The following is an 18,886-nucleotide window of genomic DNA, read 5'->3' on the forward strand; positions in this document are numbered from 1 at the left end:
TTGTCATACATACATTCTTGGTCATATTTTTCTTGCTACCATGCTTTGATCTTTTTTCTTGTCTGTCGAATCAAAAGACACTATCAAAAACAGTCTCTCCACCTCACAAAGGTAGGGGTTAGGCTTGCATATTTTTACCCTCCTCATACTCCACTTGTAGGATTACGCTGGGTGTGTAGAAGCAGTAGTAATAGTATACTGACACAAAGAAGAACAAAACATAACCACTGCATGAAATCTGGGCACATTGCTTAGAATCAAGAAATAATCCTCAAAACCAGCTGGCCTCTTTGATCATGTCTCCAAAACCTTTATGCTGAGACAATGTCACAAGTGAACAAAAGATATCAAAATGCTCATAGCAATTGAGCAGAATGATATTTATCCAAAATTGTTTTCATAAGCCTTGACAAGCCTGTAAAGGGAAAAATAAGATGTAGTTTCTACCATTTATCTCACAATAAGACTAATGATTAGCTCAATTATGCTAACCGTTATCGCGGAACCTTTACAAAGAGAGAATTCTCAGCAGAAATTATTATCATGGGGTTGTTTTCACAGGAAAAAAGGCTCATTTACAGGAGCTCCCACTCAGGTTCACAGATGTTGCATGTGGACGATTCCATCGAGTGTAAACATGGTGAAGGAAGAGAAGGTAATTGAGAGAGCTCAACGTGCTGGCTCGTTTCAGCATCCACGTCTGCATACAAAACAGCCAATTGCTCGTATTCCTTTATTCTTCTCTTTCTAGGAGCAAATGCCTCCTGTATCAATTCCTGTAGTATGGCAGATAAAGTTGAACGATAATTGAGTTCAGGATTTGAAGTAGAAGGGAAGCTTACAAATAGAGACGCTACCTTGTACGACTTATATTTTCTTGGCCTAGAAGAAACGAGATGGTGTAATTTATAGTCAACGAGGGCACAACTTTCCTTGGGTATTTCCTTATCAGTTAGATCAATTGTTTCCATGCCCGGAAGATCAATGGAGCTATCATTCATACATCCTGCAAAAAACATCAAGCAGTAAGTAGATCTCAGATGAAAAGCAAAGATACAGATGCTCAAATTTGAGAAGCAAGCCATCAATCTGAAGAAAGTAGTATATATGACCATGTATAATTCCACGTTTTTTGCTCTCAACCTATAAACCGCCAATTTTTTTCTAATGGATCCGCATCAATCCTCACTGTTATATTTCCAAAGAAAGAAAGAAATAATTTATACCTCCGTGAAACAGATCGAAACTTATTCATGGAGACTTGGCAAAATACTGATATTAAATCTCAAAATACTACACGTTCTATGAAATGATGAGGATATAACATAAATGAAGTACCGATCAACTGGTATGATCTTTCCAAAGAAGGTATATCATCCAGAAATCTTCTGTCAATTCTATAAAAGAACAACCCTTTTATTCTTCAACAACAATATACCCGGTGAAATCCCACAACCCTTTTATTCTTCCATAAGTCTTTATAGTTGAAGCGATACAGTTGATCCAACAATATTCATTTCAGTATACTGAAAAAAAGTAGACAAAGCATTCGAGTCAGTATCATCCCTTCACCCTCAAATTTCCTTTTTCATTTTATTTTTTATATGGGAGGGGAGGAGAGCAAGGAAAAATTGGGACTGATTACTTTTATTTTGATCATATGATGCTGCATTATAGAGCTCAAATTTGCAAACCCACAATTAAACTGTGAACTCTCCTTCCGGGAAAATGATATGTTATAGCATCCCTGCAGCACACACAGGCAATCAACTACTACGTAATAAGCATGTATTGCAGCAAAAATCCGAGTTTGCACTCATTTCTCATTATTCTCATCGTTTAATACATGCAACATCATCTCGGCTACATTGCCATAGTTTAATTGTGACTTTGTTAGAAACACATGAATTTCAAAGGAAAGAAAGAAAAAAAAACACAAATTTCCTCCATGTAGTACCTATTTCTGCAGGACATATCAGTTGAGGGCTTGGACAACACTCGAAGTCATTTTGAACTGACCTACCATTTCCAACCAACTCGTGAGAACTCGAGGCATTTACTTCTACAAAAGGAGAAATCTATTGTAGCAATGGATACAACAGAAAGAAAAAGGAAAGTAGAAACAGAGAGAACAAAAAATTGGACAGTGTTTATCGTTTACTACTAGACCAGAGGGTTGAAAGAGGAATCCACTTACCACTGAAATCTGTCAACGGAGTACTTGAGAGAGCTGGAATGACAGAAACAACATTGTTTGCGCTCGCTAAGGAAGTAGACAAGGCAGATGAGTGGCCAGTGGAGATACTTAAATCAGACTCTGCTTCCTGCATACAGTTTCCAATTGAGGAAGTTGACAGGCTTGAAGATTCTTTTAACAGAGAACAGTTTGATATTCCAGAGTCAATATCCATGCTTTTGTTCTCCATAACTCGAGAAAGTACAAGTTCAGATGACTGAAGTGTGCTTGGAGCATCTTTTAATGCCAAGGTCGTACTAGACTCTTCAAACCCAAAAGTAACATCACCCAAAAAACTCTTATTCACGGTAGTGGACACCCCAAATCCTGCATCATTTTGTGAAGGAGGTATAACAGATGCAAATGCTGGGGTTTGTGGCAAAGTTTTATCTTCGACAGAACTTGATTCCTTGGATGCAAGTTGATCCTCACTGGTTATATTGTCTTGCAAGTTCGTCGGAGTTATTGAAGCATTGGAAATGCTTTCATCCTCTGGCAAGGTCCTAAGTTCTGTATCATAATTTGAAGTTGGATGCCGTAACTTAGTCATGGTGGAATTTCCTCGACTTTCCCCCATTGAAAATGGTAATGACTTTGATAGAGCCATCTCTCCAAAAGAATTTGATTGATCAGCGACTGGTTCCACCTCCCTAGTGATGTTCCGTAGCAAAACCATTTGACTACTTGGTACATTAGAAATACAGTTGATAGCATCAGGAGAACTATCAAACATTTTTTCATTCATAGATGCCGTGAGTTGTGATAAAGACAAAATATCCAAAAATGAACTTGATCCCTTAGCCAGTGGTTGTTCCTCCCCGACCATATCATCTTGTAGTATACTCTGAGAGCTCGATACATCAGAAAAACACTTATCATCATCTGAAAAGCTATAGCACATGGTATCTTTTGAATCTTTGTCAGAACAGGATTCAGATGAAACTCTGTCTTCTGAAGTACTTGGTTCGTCAACTACCAGTGCTTCCTCCCTTGTTATATTCTCTTTAAAAAACTTACATGAGTTCTTACAAATCGCAGTGGCACATTCATTTCCTACAGAAACATCAATTTCTGCTTCTTCAGAAGCTACCACACCATCAAGTTCAGTTGAAGTTGAAGCAGCATGACTTTCAAGGGAATTCTGATTCTGACATGATTTCTCTTGGATAGGGTTCTGCGTAGTGTTGGCCACTGAACTAGTATGAGTGCCAACGGCGTGCTTTGGCTTCTCATTGACAGCTTGTGCTTCTTTTTTTACATTACTATCCACTGGGATAAGAAAATCTGGCACCACACCAGAGTAAAACTTTTTCATGTTTGCACCAACAGTTTGCACCTGATTCTCAACATACTTAACTGTGTCCTAATATTTAAGAAGTAAGTCAAATTAAAATCCGAACTACTCGTAAGATAGTTACAAAGTTCTGTCCATTCCAACACACTATAAACATATAGATTCCAAGGAAACAAAATAACCAGAGAGAAAGCAGATATACCGAAGTATTGGAAGTAGTAAATGGCCAAAAAGGATCACATTTACATACCTTAGTTACAAATTCATCGACCTCCTGACACACAGCCTCAAACTTGTGGTAAATGTTCCCAACCCAACTTTTGCTTCTGCTTTTCTCCATTGGTGCAATCTATGAATCAATTAGGAGACTATATGCTGATCATACTTCACGATCATTTAAAGACTAGGCAATGTCCTAATCCAAAATAGTAGTGTCACCTGCCAAAAGCAATGATCTGCATAAACATCATGATTAAGCATTTTGACACATAACTCAGGAGACATAATTCTAGGCAGCCAAGCACATCACTGGGCAAACCCAATGCAGCTTAATTCAGCTTGCTCAAAAATCTTCAGAAGGCAAAAGTTACAGACATAATTTTAGAAGTTATGGTATCATCTTAAAATCCTTACGGGAAATTTCTTTGCAACACAAGACAAATCAATATCGACTACCTTGGTATCTAAGTACAACAGAAAGCTGGAAACTTCTCAGACTAATCAATTAGAAACCACTTAACAAGTAACCAATCTATAATACCATTAGCAGATAGAGTACAGAGAGATTTCAAGTACAAAAGGGGTACACCACACTACTAAAAATTGAATTAATATCTTGCAAGTCGATGGCCAAATATCAAACTAATAAGAACAAATACTACATACTATTAAGGGATGAATAGATTACAAGTTTGGGGTGTTTGAGTAGGAAAAAAAAAAAGAACTAGTCCATACAAACTTAAGAAGCAAAGTGGACAGCAAAGCATTTGTCATGATCAAGCTCTTACAATTACAACAAAGGGACAATATGAACAAAGATTCAATCTTTTCAACAACAACAAAATAATCAATGTAGTCCCGTAAAGTGGAGTCTGGAGAGGGTAGATTGTATGCAGACGTTACCCCTACCTTAGAGGTAGAAAGATTCCATCTTTTCAGGAACACAAAATCTTATGTAAAACAAGACATCAAAGCCAAAGAAAAAACATAATCACACATCAAAAACCAATGATCATCACCTTAATGAACTAAATTACAGTAGAAGCCAGTCAACATCATCATCTGATAATTCCCCAAAAAAAGAACTAAACTATCACAAGGTCTCCACTTTAATTTCTATACTAACCTAACAAAAGAAAATAATTACCCATATCCTCTACTACAGTATGCACCAAGAAAAAAGTATCAGATAGGGTATTAAGAGATTTCAAGCACAAAGGGGTACACCACACCATTAAAAATCGAATTAATATCGTGCAATTCGATGGCCCAATATCAAACTAATAAGAACACATACTACACACTATTAAGGGATGAATTGATTACGAGTTTGGGGTGTAAGCATTTGTAATGATCAAGCTCTTGAAATAACAAGAAAGGAACAATATGAGCAAAGATTCAATCTTTTCAACAACAGCAACATAACCACTTTAATAGTGTGAGGTCTGGAGAGGGTAGAGTGTATACACGGACCTTACCCCTACCGTAAAGGTAGAAAGATCCTATCTTTACAGGAACACAATATCATATGTAAACAAAACATCAAAGCCAAGGAAAATACATAATCGCACATCAAAAACCAATGATCATCAGCTTAATGAACTAAATTACAGTAGAAATCAGTCAACTTCATCATCTCAAAATTCCCAAAAAAAGAACTAAACTATCACAAGTTCTCAGCTTTAATTCTGTACCAACCAAACAAACAAAAGAAAAAAAATTACCCATATCCTCTACAAGGGCTTTAGGCCCCAAAAAATAAGGGCTTCTCAAAGAACCAAAAGAAAACCCCAAATTCAGTTGACTCAAATACGAAAACATACCGAAGATGCACAAAGAAGACATAAATTCGACCAAGAGGCAAATATTAAACGAAGAACCAAAAGCACTGAGCAGAAAAGATGAAGGAGATACATACATATAAAAAGAAAAATATTATTAATGGTGACAAGCACCGTATTAACAAAATACTTTTGCTACACTAATTAATAGCACGAATTAGTAATGCAGAGATTAGTAATTGAATTTAGATTTTTATTGGGATGGTTGTTATTTTCTTTAAGAATAATTTTGATAGTTGTTATTTCTTACTTAAATTATTTGAGGATAAATAATTGTCATTTTAATAAATTGATAACTAACAAAATACTCAATTTTCAATGAAAAAAATAGACCATCTACTTTTAAAATCGAAAAGACAGTAAGCGATAGTAAAATTGAATAAATCATCTACGTTTACACATAATAATTGCAACTTGTAGTTTTATTATGAATGCAACTTTATAAATTGTTCAAAATACAAATAATTAGAAAATCATTTATATATATATATATATATCAACAAATAATACATTCAATTAAGATCACAAATATCAAGAGGTGATATATTTACGTTTTCAATTAGTAAATGTTAAACAACTCGCATTTCAAATATTGTATTGATTTGTGTTGGATTTATTTATCAACAAACAAATTTTTCTAAATAATAAAACTTGTAAGCAATATAAAACATAAAATCAAGAAAATAAATAAAATATTCAAAAAGATTTGAGGGGTATTTTTATCTTTACATAAATTAATCACGTGGTATTAATACCATCAAATGAAAAGTATTAGTTATACAATCTCTAATACCTTGTAGGGTATATAACTAATTCATGTATTAGTCATACATAGGCCAAAAATTCCTATCAAGCACAGTGGTAAATAATACCATACGTAATACAAGCTCAATTTCTCCCAATACTCCCTACCAAACGACACCTAAGTAGAATATTAAAAAAATGTATTTATTGTTACTATTAATTAATTTTTTCTCAATAGTTTGTTGCTAATCTCTTACTAATTATGCACATTGAAATTTCATTATTGTTGTGATTATATATAATTAAACATAGTAGACAATTAAATCTATAGTTACTTTTTATTTCTTAATTCATCTAATTCACTCCAATTTGAATCAACCATGTTTTAATACTGATCTTGTAAGATTGTCTTCAATTCTTTGAGATGTTCAACTACACATTTAAAGCTCAAACTAATTAGATTATTAAATAATTAAAAATTAAAAAGATGTTTTCTTAACTTTAAACCTCTTCTAAAAGCTAACAATTACTATAATATTGATTTTGTAATTAAAAAATATTACAAAATATTATACAAGTGAAAAAAATGATGCTTTAACTAACATATTCAATGAAGTGAAGTCTTAATTTTATTTTTAAACACTTTTATGATAATTTTTACGATTTGTGTAACAATTGATTTTATTAAAAAAGTTTTCAAAACTAATCAATAAGAGAAATTTAAATATTTATCTTGTTATGTAACGTACAATAATTTATATATGTTTATTCTTGTCTTACAATATATTACAAGAAATCTTATATTGTTCATTAAAAAAAATTAATTATTAAATTATAATCGATTATAATAGGGTTTTTTTAGAATTTATGAGAAATTAAATAAACATAATGCTCTTTTTTTAATTTTGACATCCATACTATTAAGAAACTAATGAATTAGGAAAAGGGGTTTTGAGTTGTACAAGAATTTCGCTATATATATTCTTAACAATTCCCAGGAAATTTCAGAAAATTTTGTTGGAGTTTTGTGTTCTTATGGAGTAAATGAAAATTTCCAAGCAATTTCCTAATGTTAATAGGAAGTTCACTTTTTGTTTTGTTTATATCTATTGTATTATAAGTAGGTATTCGATATCTTTTGACTTTTTGGATCACTCATCAACTCATTCCTAATTGTAATTGTTTCTCAGTGGCAATGATAGAAATTAAAAAAAAAAAAAAAAAAAAAAAAATCGAGATACATATGGAAGTAACAATGATTTAGTATAAAAAGTTTATTTATAAATAAATATATTGTATTATGTATCTTTTTATTTGATATATCATACACATATTGTGTGCAAGTGATTTTTTGAATTGATTCTCAACCTTTATTTTGGTGCAAAATTGTTTTTCTCTTTTGTATTGATAATTATAAAATCGCCCTCTAATTAATTATTTGTGGAAATTTCATTGGTACGTTTTCTTAAATTTAAAAAGTAGTACAATAATTTTGAATGATAGATTACAATTTATTGGTAATATGTTAGGAGATTAGATAAGATATGTTTTAACATTTTTTACGCGGGATTTTCAAAATTTACATATATCTTCATTAACAATAATAATGTATCCAATATAATCACACAAAGTAGGGTTTGAAAAGAATAGTGTGTACATAGACGTTATCACTACATTCGAAATGAAGAGGTTGTTTCCAATAAAACCTCAACTCAAGAAAGAACAATCCAAAGCAATATAGTAGATAAAGAAATAACGAATATAGAGGCAATCATGGCCAAATATGCTATGCAATAATCCCGACAAATCATTCTAAACAATAGTCATAACAAGATATAATTATAATTGAAGTGTAAGAAAATCTCAAATAATAACCGAACTCAAAGAACAATATACTATAAGAGTAATATTATGAGTAATAGCACAACTAACATTATAGAAGAATAAGCCAGATACTGCTTAAGTACTATCTTTAGCTGAAAAGAAAAATAATTATCGTAAATTAGTAAATACTTTTTCATTTTTAACTAAAGATCTCGAATTCAAATTCAAGACATGTAATTACTTTAATAAGAAATACTTTACCCTATATTAAAAAACTTTTCAAAATAAATTTGAATTAGTTAAATTTCAAAATGATTAGTGAACCCCAAGAAAAAAAAGTTGTTGAAGTCATTAGTCAATATCAACGAGTGTGTGCACTTGTGTATCGATAAACTTGACCTACAATTAGTAGATAAACTTTTTTAATAAAACAAAAACATGTGATTATTGAGTTACAACCATGTCAACATTAATGTCCATTTGCTTAAGAATGAAACAAATATTTACTTAGTGGTATGATTGAAGTATGAATAAAGTTTTTCAGATATATATAAATGATATAAAAAATAATCTATATAACAAAATGAGTATCAACATAAGAAAATAATAACATAGACAACAAATATAATCATCCTTCTATATTTTAGCATCGTTAAAGGTCAGACTTATTCCGAGACCTAGCATCATCGAAGATCAGACTTAAAAAAAAATATCTTACTTTTGATGTTATATACCTTTCTTAGAGTCAACATTGTCCCCTTTATCTGGTTGGAATAGCTTTTCTAACTTTCTTTCTTTTTTTGTTTATTTCTCCTACTTCACCATAACCAATAATGAGCCCTTGATGTGACCAAATTTAGCAATTCTATCCTTCAAAAGTGACAGATTCGACATGTTTGGTCCTTTTCCCCTCTGTTGACTTGATGCATCAAGATCAGTTTTTTCATCCAGACCCTAATACTTGTACCAAAAAATAATAAATTGATTTTTAAGTTATATATATAGTGTAGATAATTCTTTACACTATTAGTTCGATTTAACTTAGCTTTAGCAGGTTATTACTCTATTTTTCATGTTTACAAAAAGGCTCGTTAGTATAAACTATACATGTTATTAAAAGCTAAATGAACGTGATGATGTGATTTGTCAAAAATCTATGTACTGACAATTTACATAACTTAAACGTGGAAAAAATTAAGTAATATTCCCTCTATCTGAAATCTTTTGTCACTCTTCGTATCTCATCAAACTACATGAATTTGTTGGATGTATTTTTTTAGAAGAACATAATACTTTTCATATAGTTTTCAAATATCTAAATTTTAATTTTAAAATCTTAAATCAGTCAAATCGACTCATCTGCTTTGTATAATTACTATGTTGTTGTCTATCAGAAACATTCTCTCCACCTCACAAAGGTAGAGTTCGGTCTAGGCAAACATTTTACCTTACATTAGATATGTTATCGTTATTGTTTGACGCTTGTGAAGTGAAAAGTGACGAGTATTTTGAGACTATAGGGAATATGAAGCAACAAGATGCTAATGAAAAACATTAATAAATCTTCATAATCAAGATTCTTCTCAACTTTCAAAAAGGAAACTACCTAGCTAGTACACTTTAGTTAAATAAAACTATTTCATCTCATATCTACTAGCTAGCAAAACGTGAGCAAATTAAAACAGTCTTCTTGATGGACCATCAATACCATAATGGTTTGGGCCTTGGAAATTCTGAGGCCCAAAGGTTATAATCTGCATAGCCCATATTAGAACAAAGCCCAGAGCCCATGTGATTTAGGCCCAGCCCACAATCACATTTATGGGCATACATTTGCCCATTGCCCCGATAAGATGCATACTGAGTACCAACTTGTGACACTTCAGGCCTCGAGCCACAGCCATTGAACCTTGATCTTGAATTATTGTAACGGACTTGAAAATCGGGTCCAAAATTGACATTTAAATTAGGACCAACCCGCGATTTTTTCATCATTGTCCTCGGAATGGCCATTTCACAAGTCAAATAGTATCCATCAACACACTTATTAGGTTCATAAATTGCTGATTTTGCACCTTCAATTGTTTTGTACACGAAAATCGCGTAACCTCTTGATTTTCCTGTTTCCTTATCGAAACCAAATGGACCCTTTTCTATCACACCATAAGACGAGAAATACTCCAACAATTTACCTGAAAACATGTCACGTGGCACGTTGGACAGGTAAATAGTACGTAGAGACTCGTCCTCTACGACTCTAGTTCTCAATTTAGCAACTTTTGTAACGGTCATTTTACCATCGATCATTTTATATGGCTCTTTCAATGCCATTATCGCGCTTTCTACATTTTTGAAATTTACAAAGCCATACTCTTTGCTTACACCGGATTTATCTATAGCCACAAAAGCCTCTTCGATTTCTCCATAGGGAGAGAAAATTCGATAGAGAGTCTCAGACGTAGTTTGAAACCCGAGACATCCGATGAAGAGTTTACGATGAGTAAATTCATCGTGGGATGACATAGTTTTAGTCTCCGAAAGTACACTTTGTAGTACCTCGGGGACTAAAGCAGAGATGCCTTCAACAATTTTGTTGATTTGGTCATGAGAAAGAGGTTGATTTATCTTTTGTAGGCTCATTTTTTGCTCATTTTTTTTGTTCAAATGAAAATTTAGCCATATTTCTAATGCATTTAGGAAATGCAAACATTTAAGAAAAAATATTCTTGAAAGATCTTTGAATTTTGAAGTGAAAACAAATTTAAGATTTTGACTCATTTTTTACATAGTCAAAAAAGAAGTACCAATGAAGAGAGATAGGTGATGTGCTTCTTAGGAGTATTTTTCTCTATTGTTTCAACAAGGTTTTTAAAGAGGGCTGAATTAAATGTCAATGCGTGTCTGATGTTGATGGATATTTTTTTTTCGGTTTTCGATATCTGCATTGGGGCTGACTAAATTTATATTCATGCATTGTAAGATTCATTTAATAAGACTTTTTCCATTTGTAAGGGCTCTGATTAAGACATAATATCCCACCGCAACCCCCTTTATGGTACGTTGGTGGGATATTTTTTTTTTGATTTTTCATCCTGTGTTCGATATCCGCATTGGAGCAGACTAAATTTGTATTCACACATTGCAAGATTCATTTCTGGGGCCGGCGCTTCTAAGAAGATTTTTTCCATTTTCAAGGGCTTAAATTCGAGACATCTCATTAAAGATGGATGATCCTAACCATCCCACAATGACCCCTGTTTGATACGTTGGTGGGATAATTTTTTTCCATTCAATGTCCAATATCCATATTAGAGTCGACTAAATTTGAATTCGTGCATTTTAAAACTTATTTCTAGGGATTCACTCATAACAAAAAAATTATATTTCGAAAGACTCAAATCCGAGACACCTGATTAAGGACGGAAGATCCTAACCATCCCAGTGCAACCCCTGTTTGGTTGCAGGTCTAGGCAGTCAACGTTGCAGAATATAATTAATCATAGTATTAACTAGTAAAGCAATTGATTTTACATATAATCGAAAAGCTGATGAATACTTATCAGTTTATAGGGTTGCTAAGCTGTGCATTGTCAAATCCTAAAAGATCATCCAGATTAGCATTCCAAGAAAAACTTAATTTTGATTAAATTATAAAGTAACAACAATAACAATTACGTTTCAATCTCAAGCTAGTTGGGGTTGATTATAAGAATAAATAGTGAATATATCGCTTCATCTTGAGTCAATGTTAAACCAAATTCAAAAATAAGAAACGAAACGTACTAGTTAGAAGTCCACTATATTATATTTCTACTAGCATATAAAACTCTGATAAATGAGTTTTGCTCACACTATCGATTTCAAACCTGGATAAAAGAGAAGAATTGTGATAGACTGATAACGAATGTAAAGTTGTCAATTTATGATAAATCCTCGCAACACATTAATCAAGTAATAGTGACAATACATATTTTTAGAACTTATTTTATTTTTTTGGTTCTTTTCATGCATTTATGGGATTTCAAAAGGGGCAATTTTACTTGCCTTTCCTTGCACTTTCAGTAGCTCGATATATTTGATGCAAATTTTCAAAAAAAAAATTCTGCAAGATTAATGGAATTAAATTTAGTTCATAAATGTTATTGTAAAAAGTGTTATGTGTGTAGTACTTTCTTTTTTTTTGCTTGTAATTTGTTGGACATAAGCAAAAACGATTTAAAACCTCATATTCTACGATTATTTATATTGCCTCTGTAAGTCTGTTTCATTTTATACGATGGTGTTTTAAAAGAAACTACTTCCTTTACTCCATATTACATAATGTTTTAAGCTTGAGTGCATCTCTTAAAAAAATTGTTCATCCCTAGAAAGTAAAAAATATTTCCACAAAATTATGATCGATTAAGTAGTATCAATTTAATATGATTTCTTCATTACGTAAGATTAACTTATTTAAATAAACGTAAAATAGAAAGAAAATATTATTGTCTTCTTGATTATGTAAAAATATCGTCCATATATAATATAATATAAACCGGAGAGAGTAATAATTATTGCTTTCTACATAACTGCAAGATTAAATTTGGTAACAAAAATGGAAAACTTACAGAAATAGACTGTAGGCCTAAAGCAGTCAACATAGCACTAAATAGGATTTGCATATGATAGAAAAAAGCAAACAAATGAAAAATGATCAATTTCGCGTTCACTATATTGCATAATGAGATGATAAAACTATAACGACAAATTCAAAATTTAGACGTTATGAATTAATGATACAGCCATTTGACGAGCAATATGGTGATTAATTAATAAATAACAAATTGTTATATGTGGTGTAGATAAATGAAGTGTTATGCGGCGATTAACACAATAAAGGAATTATTATTAATACTATAAAGATGAGATTTACTCACAATTTTCTCTTAAATACTCTAGTTCTTGTATTGCTAATAAGTAATACCTATATTCTTATTCCATATTTTATCGCGTATAAATAATACATAAATCCTTCGTAACTCAATGTGAGTGTTATTTGATACAGTCAATTAAGCACTGCAGTAAACTATGCAATAATTATTTTTTCTTATTCGACCAACTAAATAAATATTATAAGTAGTAATTTATGAAAGATTTTAAAACTAAAACTAGCTATACCACATATATAATCAACCAAATAAAATCAAATTCATCTTAGTTCCTTGGTATGACTTTTTGAGAAGTTACTCATAAGTTACAACGATTCAACAACTAATATAAATGTATTACAGTATAATAAATGATATTTTCTTATATTAATACCCAAAAAAATAAAATAATCTAGTTTTTGATATTTTCAAGTCATTTTGACCTTAATCATTGGGCTATATAGAGTTTTTTTTTTAAATGACCGTGGTGTTCGGGCTAGGATAGATTTCCCTAGTGGCATTTAATGTCTTTGTTGAGAATTGAACCTGAAATCTTATGATTCTCAACCACTTTATTGATCACTAAGTCAGATCTTTAGGTACAAGTCCATCCATGGTTTTGATATTCATATGTTTCTAACCAGGGGCGGAGCCAGCCTTTTGTTAGGGGGTTCATCCGAATCCCCTTAGACGGAAAATATCACTATTTATATATGGTTAAAATTATTTTTTATGTATATATAATAGATGTCGCACCTCCTTCGGTTAGTTCGTGTGTTTAGTTCTTCAAATTTTGAAATTCTTTATTAAAAATTCTAGCTCCGCCACTGTTTCTAACTATGTATGCCCTTCCCTTAACGAAGCACATATGTGAGCCTATATTTGATTACTATTTATCCACTGATACTTGTCAAGACCTAACTATTGAAAAATATTATTGAACCCTATAAGTCCAAGTTGTGACTTTTTTTATTACTACTCTCTACCTAAAAAAGTGCAGAAGAATAATATCTGCATTACTATTACTTTGTTTCTTCCAAATTCAAGACAAGTACAACATCTTTTATCTAATACTTGTTTATTGTCATGGTCAATGAGGTGGAGAGAATCATTTCAAATTCTAGCTGAGACAAAAAAAAATTAACAATTTGTGTGGGTGATAATTGTTTTATATTTGTCAAAGTTTTGATGGATAAAGGCAGCGTTATTATTTTGAATTTATGAGTTCTTGATTCTAGAAAAAAATTACAACGTTGCCTTTTATCGGTAGAGAGAATTGTCTAATATTTATATTGGCTAAATACATGACAATAGATATCGATGAAATAATCAAGGTATGTGCAAGCTAGTCCACATACCATCGCGATTAATTAAGAAAAATAAATTGTTTACTAGAGGGATGGCTTGCTTGGACACGTCATTATTTTGCTTGGATGAGAGTTGGTTTGGATTTTGATGTTTTATTTACTGTTTATGTTATGCTATTATTGCTAAAGCGTGTGGAAAATATGTAGACCTAATTTAGGAATGCATTTTTATTATTATTTTTTTTCTTCTTCCCTCTAACAAATTATCATAAGATATTTATGGACAAATTTCATATTAGGACTAACAACTAATCATTATGGAATTATATTAAGATTAACTAAATAAAGCAAACTAATATTAGCAAAATATTCATTTAAGTTGTACCAAGAATATGGTATGATTATTTTAATAATTTGAATCTACCTTTCTTTTATGTTTTTATTAATTAATTAATGGATGAAGAGACACCAAACTATACTAATTAATTTTCACCCATAGTTACACCAAACTATACTAATTTATCATTGTTAACTTATAAAATAAAATGAAAATATGTATTAATTATCTATAATTTCGTGTTAAGAATATATTAACTACATGTGTCTATTAATTACGTTATGTGCATATAAGTTTTTACCTTAATCCTAATACACAACGAATGTTGCTCGAACTTTTTAAAACTATAGGATGCGATACCTATTGATTAATCATCGTCATTAGTGAAGAGTTTGAACAACATAGCTCATTGCATGACACAATTTCCTAAATAGGGAGCAGATATTTTGATTTAATAATTCCTAAACAATTGTGTGATTGTAAATGGATTTAAGTGTCAAAAAGAAAATTCGAAAGGAAGAAAAAAATATTATTCCCTTCGTCCCATTTTATACGGCACCTTTTTTTTAGTCCGTTCCAAAAAAAATGCTCCCTCCGTCCACTTTTATTTGTCATGTTGCGCTTTTCGAAAGTCAATTTGACTTATTTTCAAAGTTAAATTAGATTACATTAATTTGATTTTTTAAATAAAAAATTTAGATATTCAAAAACTATACGAAAAATACTATACATTGCAATTTTTTACATATCAATACGATGAAAAAATATATCCTAAAATGTTAGTCAAAGTTTTTATAGTTTGACTCTAAAAATAGAAAGTATGACAATTAATAGTGGACAGAGGGAGTATCACCTTACTATAATTAGAAATAATTTAACTTTAAAATTCTCTTTTTCATCTAAGGATTGTTTTAGACCACAAGTTTTAAAAGGAACTAATTGAGATGCGTGAAAGCTCACCCAAACCCGGACACCGCGATCATTTAAAAAAGTCTTTTTACCCCGTGCAAAGCTAAACGATGTCACATAGATTGAGACGGAAGGAGTAGAATGGAGACAAGTAGAAAGAATAGAGGTGGCAGGTAGAGAAGAAAGAAAGACTAGTTATGCAATCAAGAAAAGAGGCTGCATGGTCAACAATACAGTTTACCTGCAAGACTAATCACAAAGAAGAAACCTCTTTTTTCTCCTTTATGCTTCAAACACATTAGCTTCAATTCACCAAAAAAAAACTTCATTTTACTTCTAATAATCAACAACAACAACAAACAAGTTTTTGGGAAAGTCAAGAGGTTCAAGAAACCTCCTTTTTAACACTTAACAACTTTATTTTCTTCCCATACAAATATTACACAAAGGGACTATTATGGTTGGTGTGTTAGCTCATCTTCTCTTGTTGTCATCTTCTCACCTCCCTCTCTAGATTTTGATTCTCTACCCTCTTTTCATCTCATTCTACTATGGAACTTCCGGTCACGACACCGGATTCTGGTGGCAAGAAGAAAGGTTCTTATACTATAGAAACAAAAAATCTTTCCTATGCACTTCCTAGTTTATATGATGAGTTCAGTTGGATTTTTTGTTGCAAGAATCCTAAGAGGCCTCAGAAGTTCATCATAAAGGATGTAAATTGTGAAGCAAGGCCAGGAGAGATTACAGCTATTGCCGGTCCTAGTGGGGCTGGAAAAACAACACTGCTAGAGATTCTTGCTGGGAAAATATCACCAACAAAAGTTACTGGAGAGGTACTAGTTAATGGTCATCCTGTGAATGCCAAGTGTTTTCGGAGATTATCTGGTTATGTGACACAAGAAGATGCCTTGTTTCCTCTGCTCACAGTTGAAGAAACACTCATGTATAGTGCTCTTCTGAGGCTACAAGGTGGGAAAAAAGAGGCTGCAAATAGAGTTGGAGTGTTGATCAAGGAGCTTGGTTTGGAACAGGTTACTGGTGCAAGAGTTGGGGGAGGATCAAACAGGGGAATTTCGGGTGGTGAAAGGCGTAGGGTGTCGATTGGAGTTGAGTTAGTACATGATCCTGCTGTGATTCTCATTGATGAGCCAACTTCTGGGCTGGATTCAGCATCAGCACTTCATGTCATATCACTTCTTCAAGTGATGGTAGCTCATCAAGGCAAGACAATTGTCTTGACTATCCATCAACCTGGTTTTCGGATTCTTGAACTGTTTGATCGACTTGTTTTGCTCTCGAATGGGGGTGTACTTCACAATGGCTCGTTGGAGTATCTCGAAGAGAGGATCAAGTTTTCCGGTCTACAGATTCCACCCCACATCAATGTGCTTGAATTTGCTATTGATGTCACAGGCAGCATTGTCATTTATACTTCAGAAACTCCCAATGTCCATTTCCATATCAAGGATCATGGCGAAAAGAAGGAAAGTCTAAGGAAATATGATGAGGGATTTACAGTTTCCAACCACAATGATATGGTAGATAAGTGTCCTTCCTACGCAAATTCCTACGTTGAGGAGATTTCAATACTAGGAGGAAGATTTTGCAAGAACATATTCAGAACCAAGCAACTTTTTGCAACCAGAATAATACAAGCATTGGTAGCAGGCTTTATACTGGGATCAATATTCATGAATGCTGACAACAATCTAGGGCAGGTTGCTTTACAAACAAGACTAGGATTCTTCGCGTTCAGTCTAACATTCTTGCTGTCCACCATGACAGAAGGTTTACCCATTTTCTTACAAGAGAGAACAATCTTTATGAGGGAGACTTCAAGAGGAGCATACAGAGTATCCTCTTATGTTGTGGCAAACACAATTGTCTTTCTTCCATTCCTCTTAATGGTTGGGCTTCTCTACAGTGTCCCGGTTTACTGGCTCGTTGGTCTGAGGGGAAGCATGGATGGGTTCCTCTACTTTGCTATGGTGGTCTGGATAGTTCTCTTAATGTCAAATTCTTTCACTGCATGTTTCAGCGCACTTGTCCCAACCTTCATCATGGGAACATCTATTATAGCTGGCTTGATGGGGTCTTTCTTCCTGTTCTCAGGCTATTTCCTTTCAAAAGAGAAGATACCTAGTTACTGGATCTTCATGCACTACCTAAGTCTGTTTAAGTACCCATTCGAGTGCTTCTTGATAAATGAGTATGGAGGCAAGGGAGGGAAAAGATGTTTAGAAAGTGAAAGAGGAGAGTGCAAGTTGTTCGCGATTGACTTCTTGAAACAGCAAGACCTCAAAGAATCACTGAAATGGACCAACTTAGCAGTGATGCTGAGTTTCATCTTGGGTTACAGAGTTCTCTGTTATCTAATTTTATGGTGCAGATGTTACAGAACCAGAAACTAGGCTTTTCATTCTTTTGTATTTTTACAGTTTTCATTTGTTCGTTTTCTGATGATTAAATTGATTGGACAAGTACATGTAGTTTACACTGAAGAAGATGTATTAGTCATTGAGGTTCATATTCATTTTTCATGTTCTGAGTTCATATGAAATAAAAGTTTCCAACTGTTATAATTCTGTAAGGATTAGGTCCTATAAACTTTGGTCCAGGAGGAAACCAACAGCATAAGGAGACTCATTTCTTTGTCATTCACTATCCATGTCATCTTATGTCCTTCAGGCTATGTTTGCTAAGACTCTTCAAAAATATTGTTGGATCCTCCACAATAGTGCAGTCCAACACAGGTGCAGCACCACTTTTGAAGAATCCGAGCAACATAGCCTTCAGGCATAGGTATAGTTTAGTGTGTACTGCTGGTGACCATGTGAATACTATTGTTGTAATGACCCTCTTGGTCATTTCTGTGTCTTGCCTTCTGTGTGTCGTTTAGAGCGTTCCTGTATCGACCCCAAGTCATTTGCTGGGACTGACAGTTCGGTCACCTGGTCGTTCGTTTGGTCTTGGTGTGAGTTTTTGTGTTTTGGAGCTTATGAACCTTGAACGATCATTTTCGATCAAAAGTTCAAGAAGATGACATCGGAATCCAATTCTGACGATTCCATCAGCTCCGGAAGGGTCATTTTAGGCTAGTAGCTTGGTCGACTTGACTCCCGAGGCTTTCAGTGTGAGTCGGTGCGATTAGGCGTTTTAACTTTAAGTTTAAGCCTAAGTTTGACTTTGGTCAACATTCTGAGTAAACGCGCTCGGATGAGAATTCCGTCAGCGTGGTTAGCTCCGGAATGTCGAGTTTGGTCTA

At 33.0% G+C, this 18,886-nt stretch overlaps 3 protein-coding genes across 12 annotated transcripts; 1 reads left to right on the top strand and 2 right to left on the bottom strand.

The window, feature by feature from the left end:
• Window positions 1-228: 228 nt before the first annotated feature.
• On the bottom strand, window positions 229-5,661 carry LOC102602157 (uncharacterized). Of its 10 annotated transcripts, none has more exons than XR_001473540.1 (7): window positions 5,573-5,661; window positions 3,781-3,968; window positions 2,198-3,599; window positions 1,958-2,062; window positions 1,699-1,747; window positions 1,339-1,526; window positions 915-1,006 (listed from the first exon to the last, which is right to left on the bottom strand). XR_001473540.1 is itself a non-coding variant. In XM_015309150.1 (6 exons), exons 2-6 carry the CDS (start codon window positions 3,868-3,870, stop codon window positions 576-578), a joined length of 1,899 nt encoding a protein of 632 aa, XP_015164636.1. In that variant the 5' UTR covers window positions 3,871-3,968; window positions 5,573-5,661; the 3' UTR covers window positions 229-575. The 10 variants fall into 10 exon arrangements, 7 of the variants coding, with proteins under 7 accessions (XP_015164636.1, XP_006348287.1, XP_006348288.1 ...); XR_001473539.1 differs by having other exon boundaries at window positions 1,646-1,747; XM_015309150.1 differs by lacking the exons at window positions 1,339-1,526; window positions 1,699-1,747 and adding an exon at window positions 229-776 and having other exon boundaries at window positions 858-1,006; window positions 1,958-2,014.
• A 4,198-nt stretch (window positions 5,662-9,859) lies between these two features.
• LOC107060805 (UBP1-associated protein 2C) lies at window positions 9,860-10,798 on the bottom strand. The gene has a single exon (XM_015309118.1). The coding sequence runs from the start codon at window positions 10,796-10,798 to the stop codon at window positions 9,860-9,862; it is 939 nt and encodes a 312-aa protein (XP_015164604.1).
• Window positions 10,799-15,984: 5,186 nt separating this feature from the next.
• LOC102602720 (ABC transporter G family member 10) lies at window positions 15,985-18,211 on the top strand. The gene has a single exon (XM_006348227.2). The coding sequence runs from the start codon at window positions 16,170-16,172 to the stop codon at window positions 18,030-18,032; it is 1,863 nt and encodes a 620-aa protein (XP_006348289.1). The 5' UTR covers window positions 15,985-16,169; the 3' UTR covers window positions 18,033-18,211.
• Window positions 18,212-18,886: the final 675 nt, after the last annotated feature.

Source organism: Solanum tuberosum, unplaced genomic scaffold, assembly GCF_000226075.1.
Source record: "Solanum tuberosum cultivar DM 1-3 516 R44 unplaced genomic scaffold, SolTub_3.0 scf00096, whole genome shotgun sequence".
NCBI classification, from domain to species: Eukaryota; Viridiplantae; Streptophyta; class Magnoliopsida; order Solanales; family Solanaceae; genus Solanum; species Solanum tuberosum.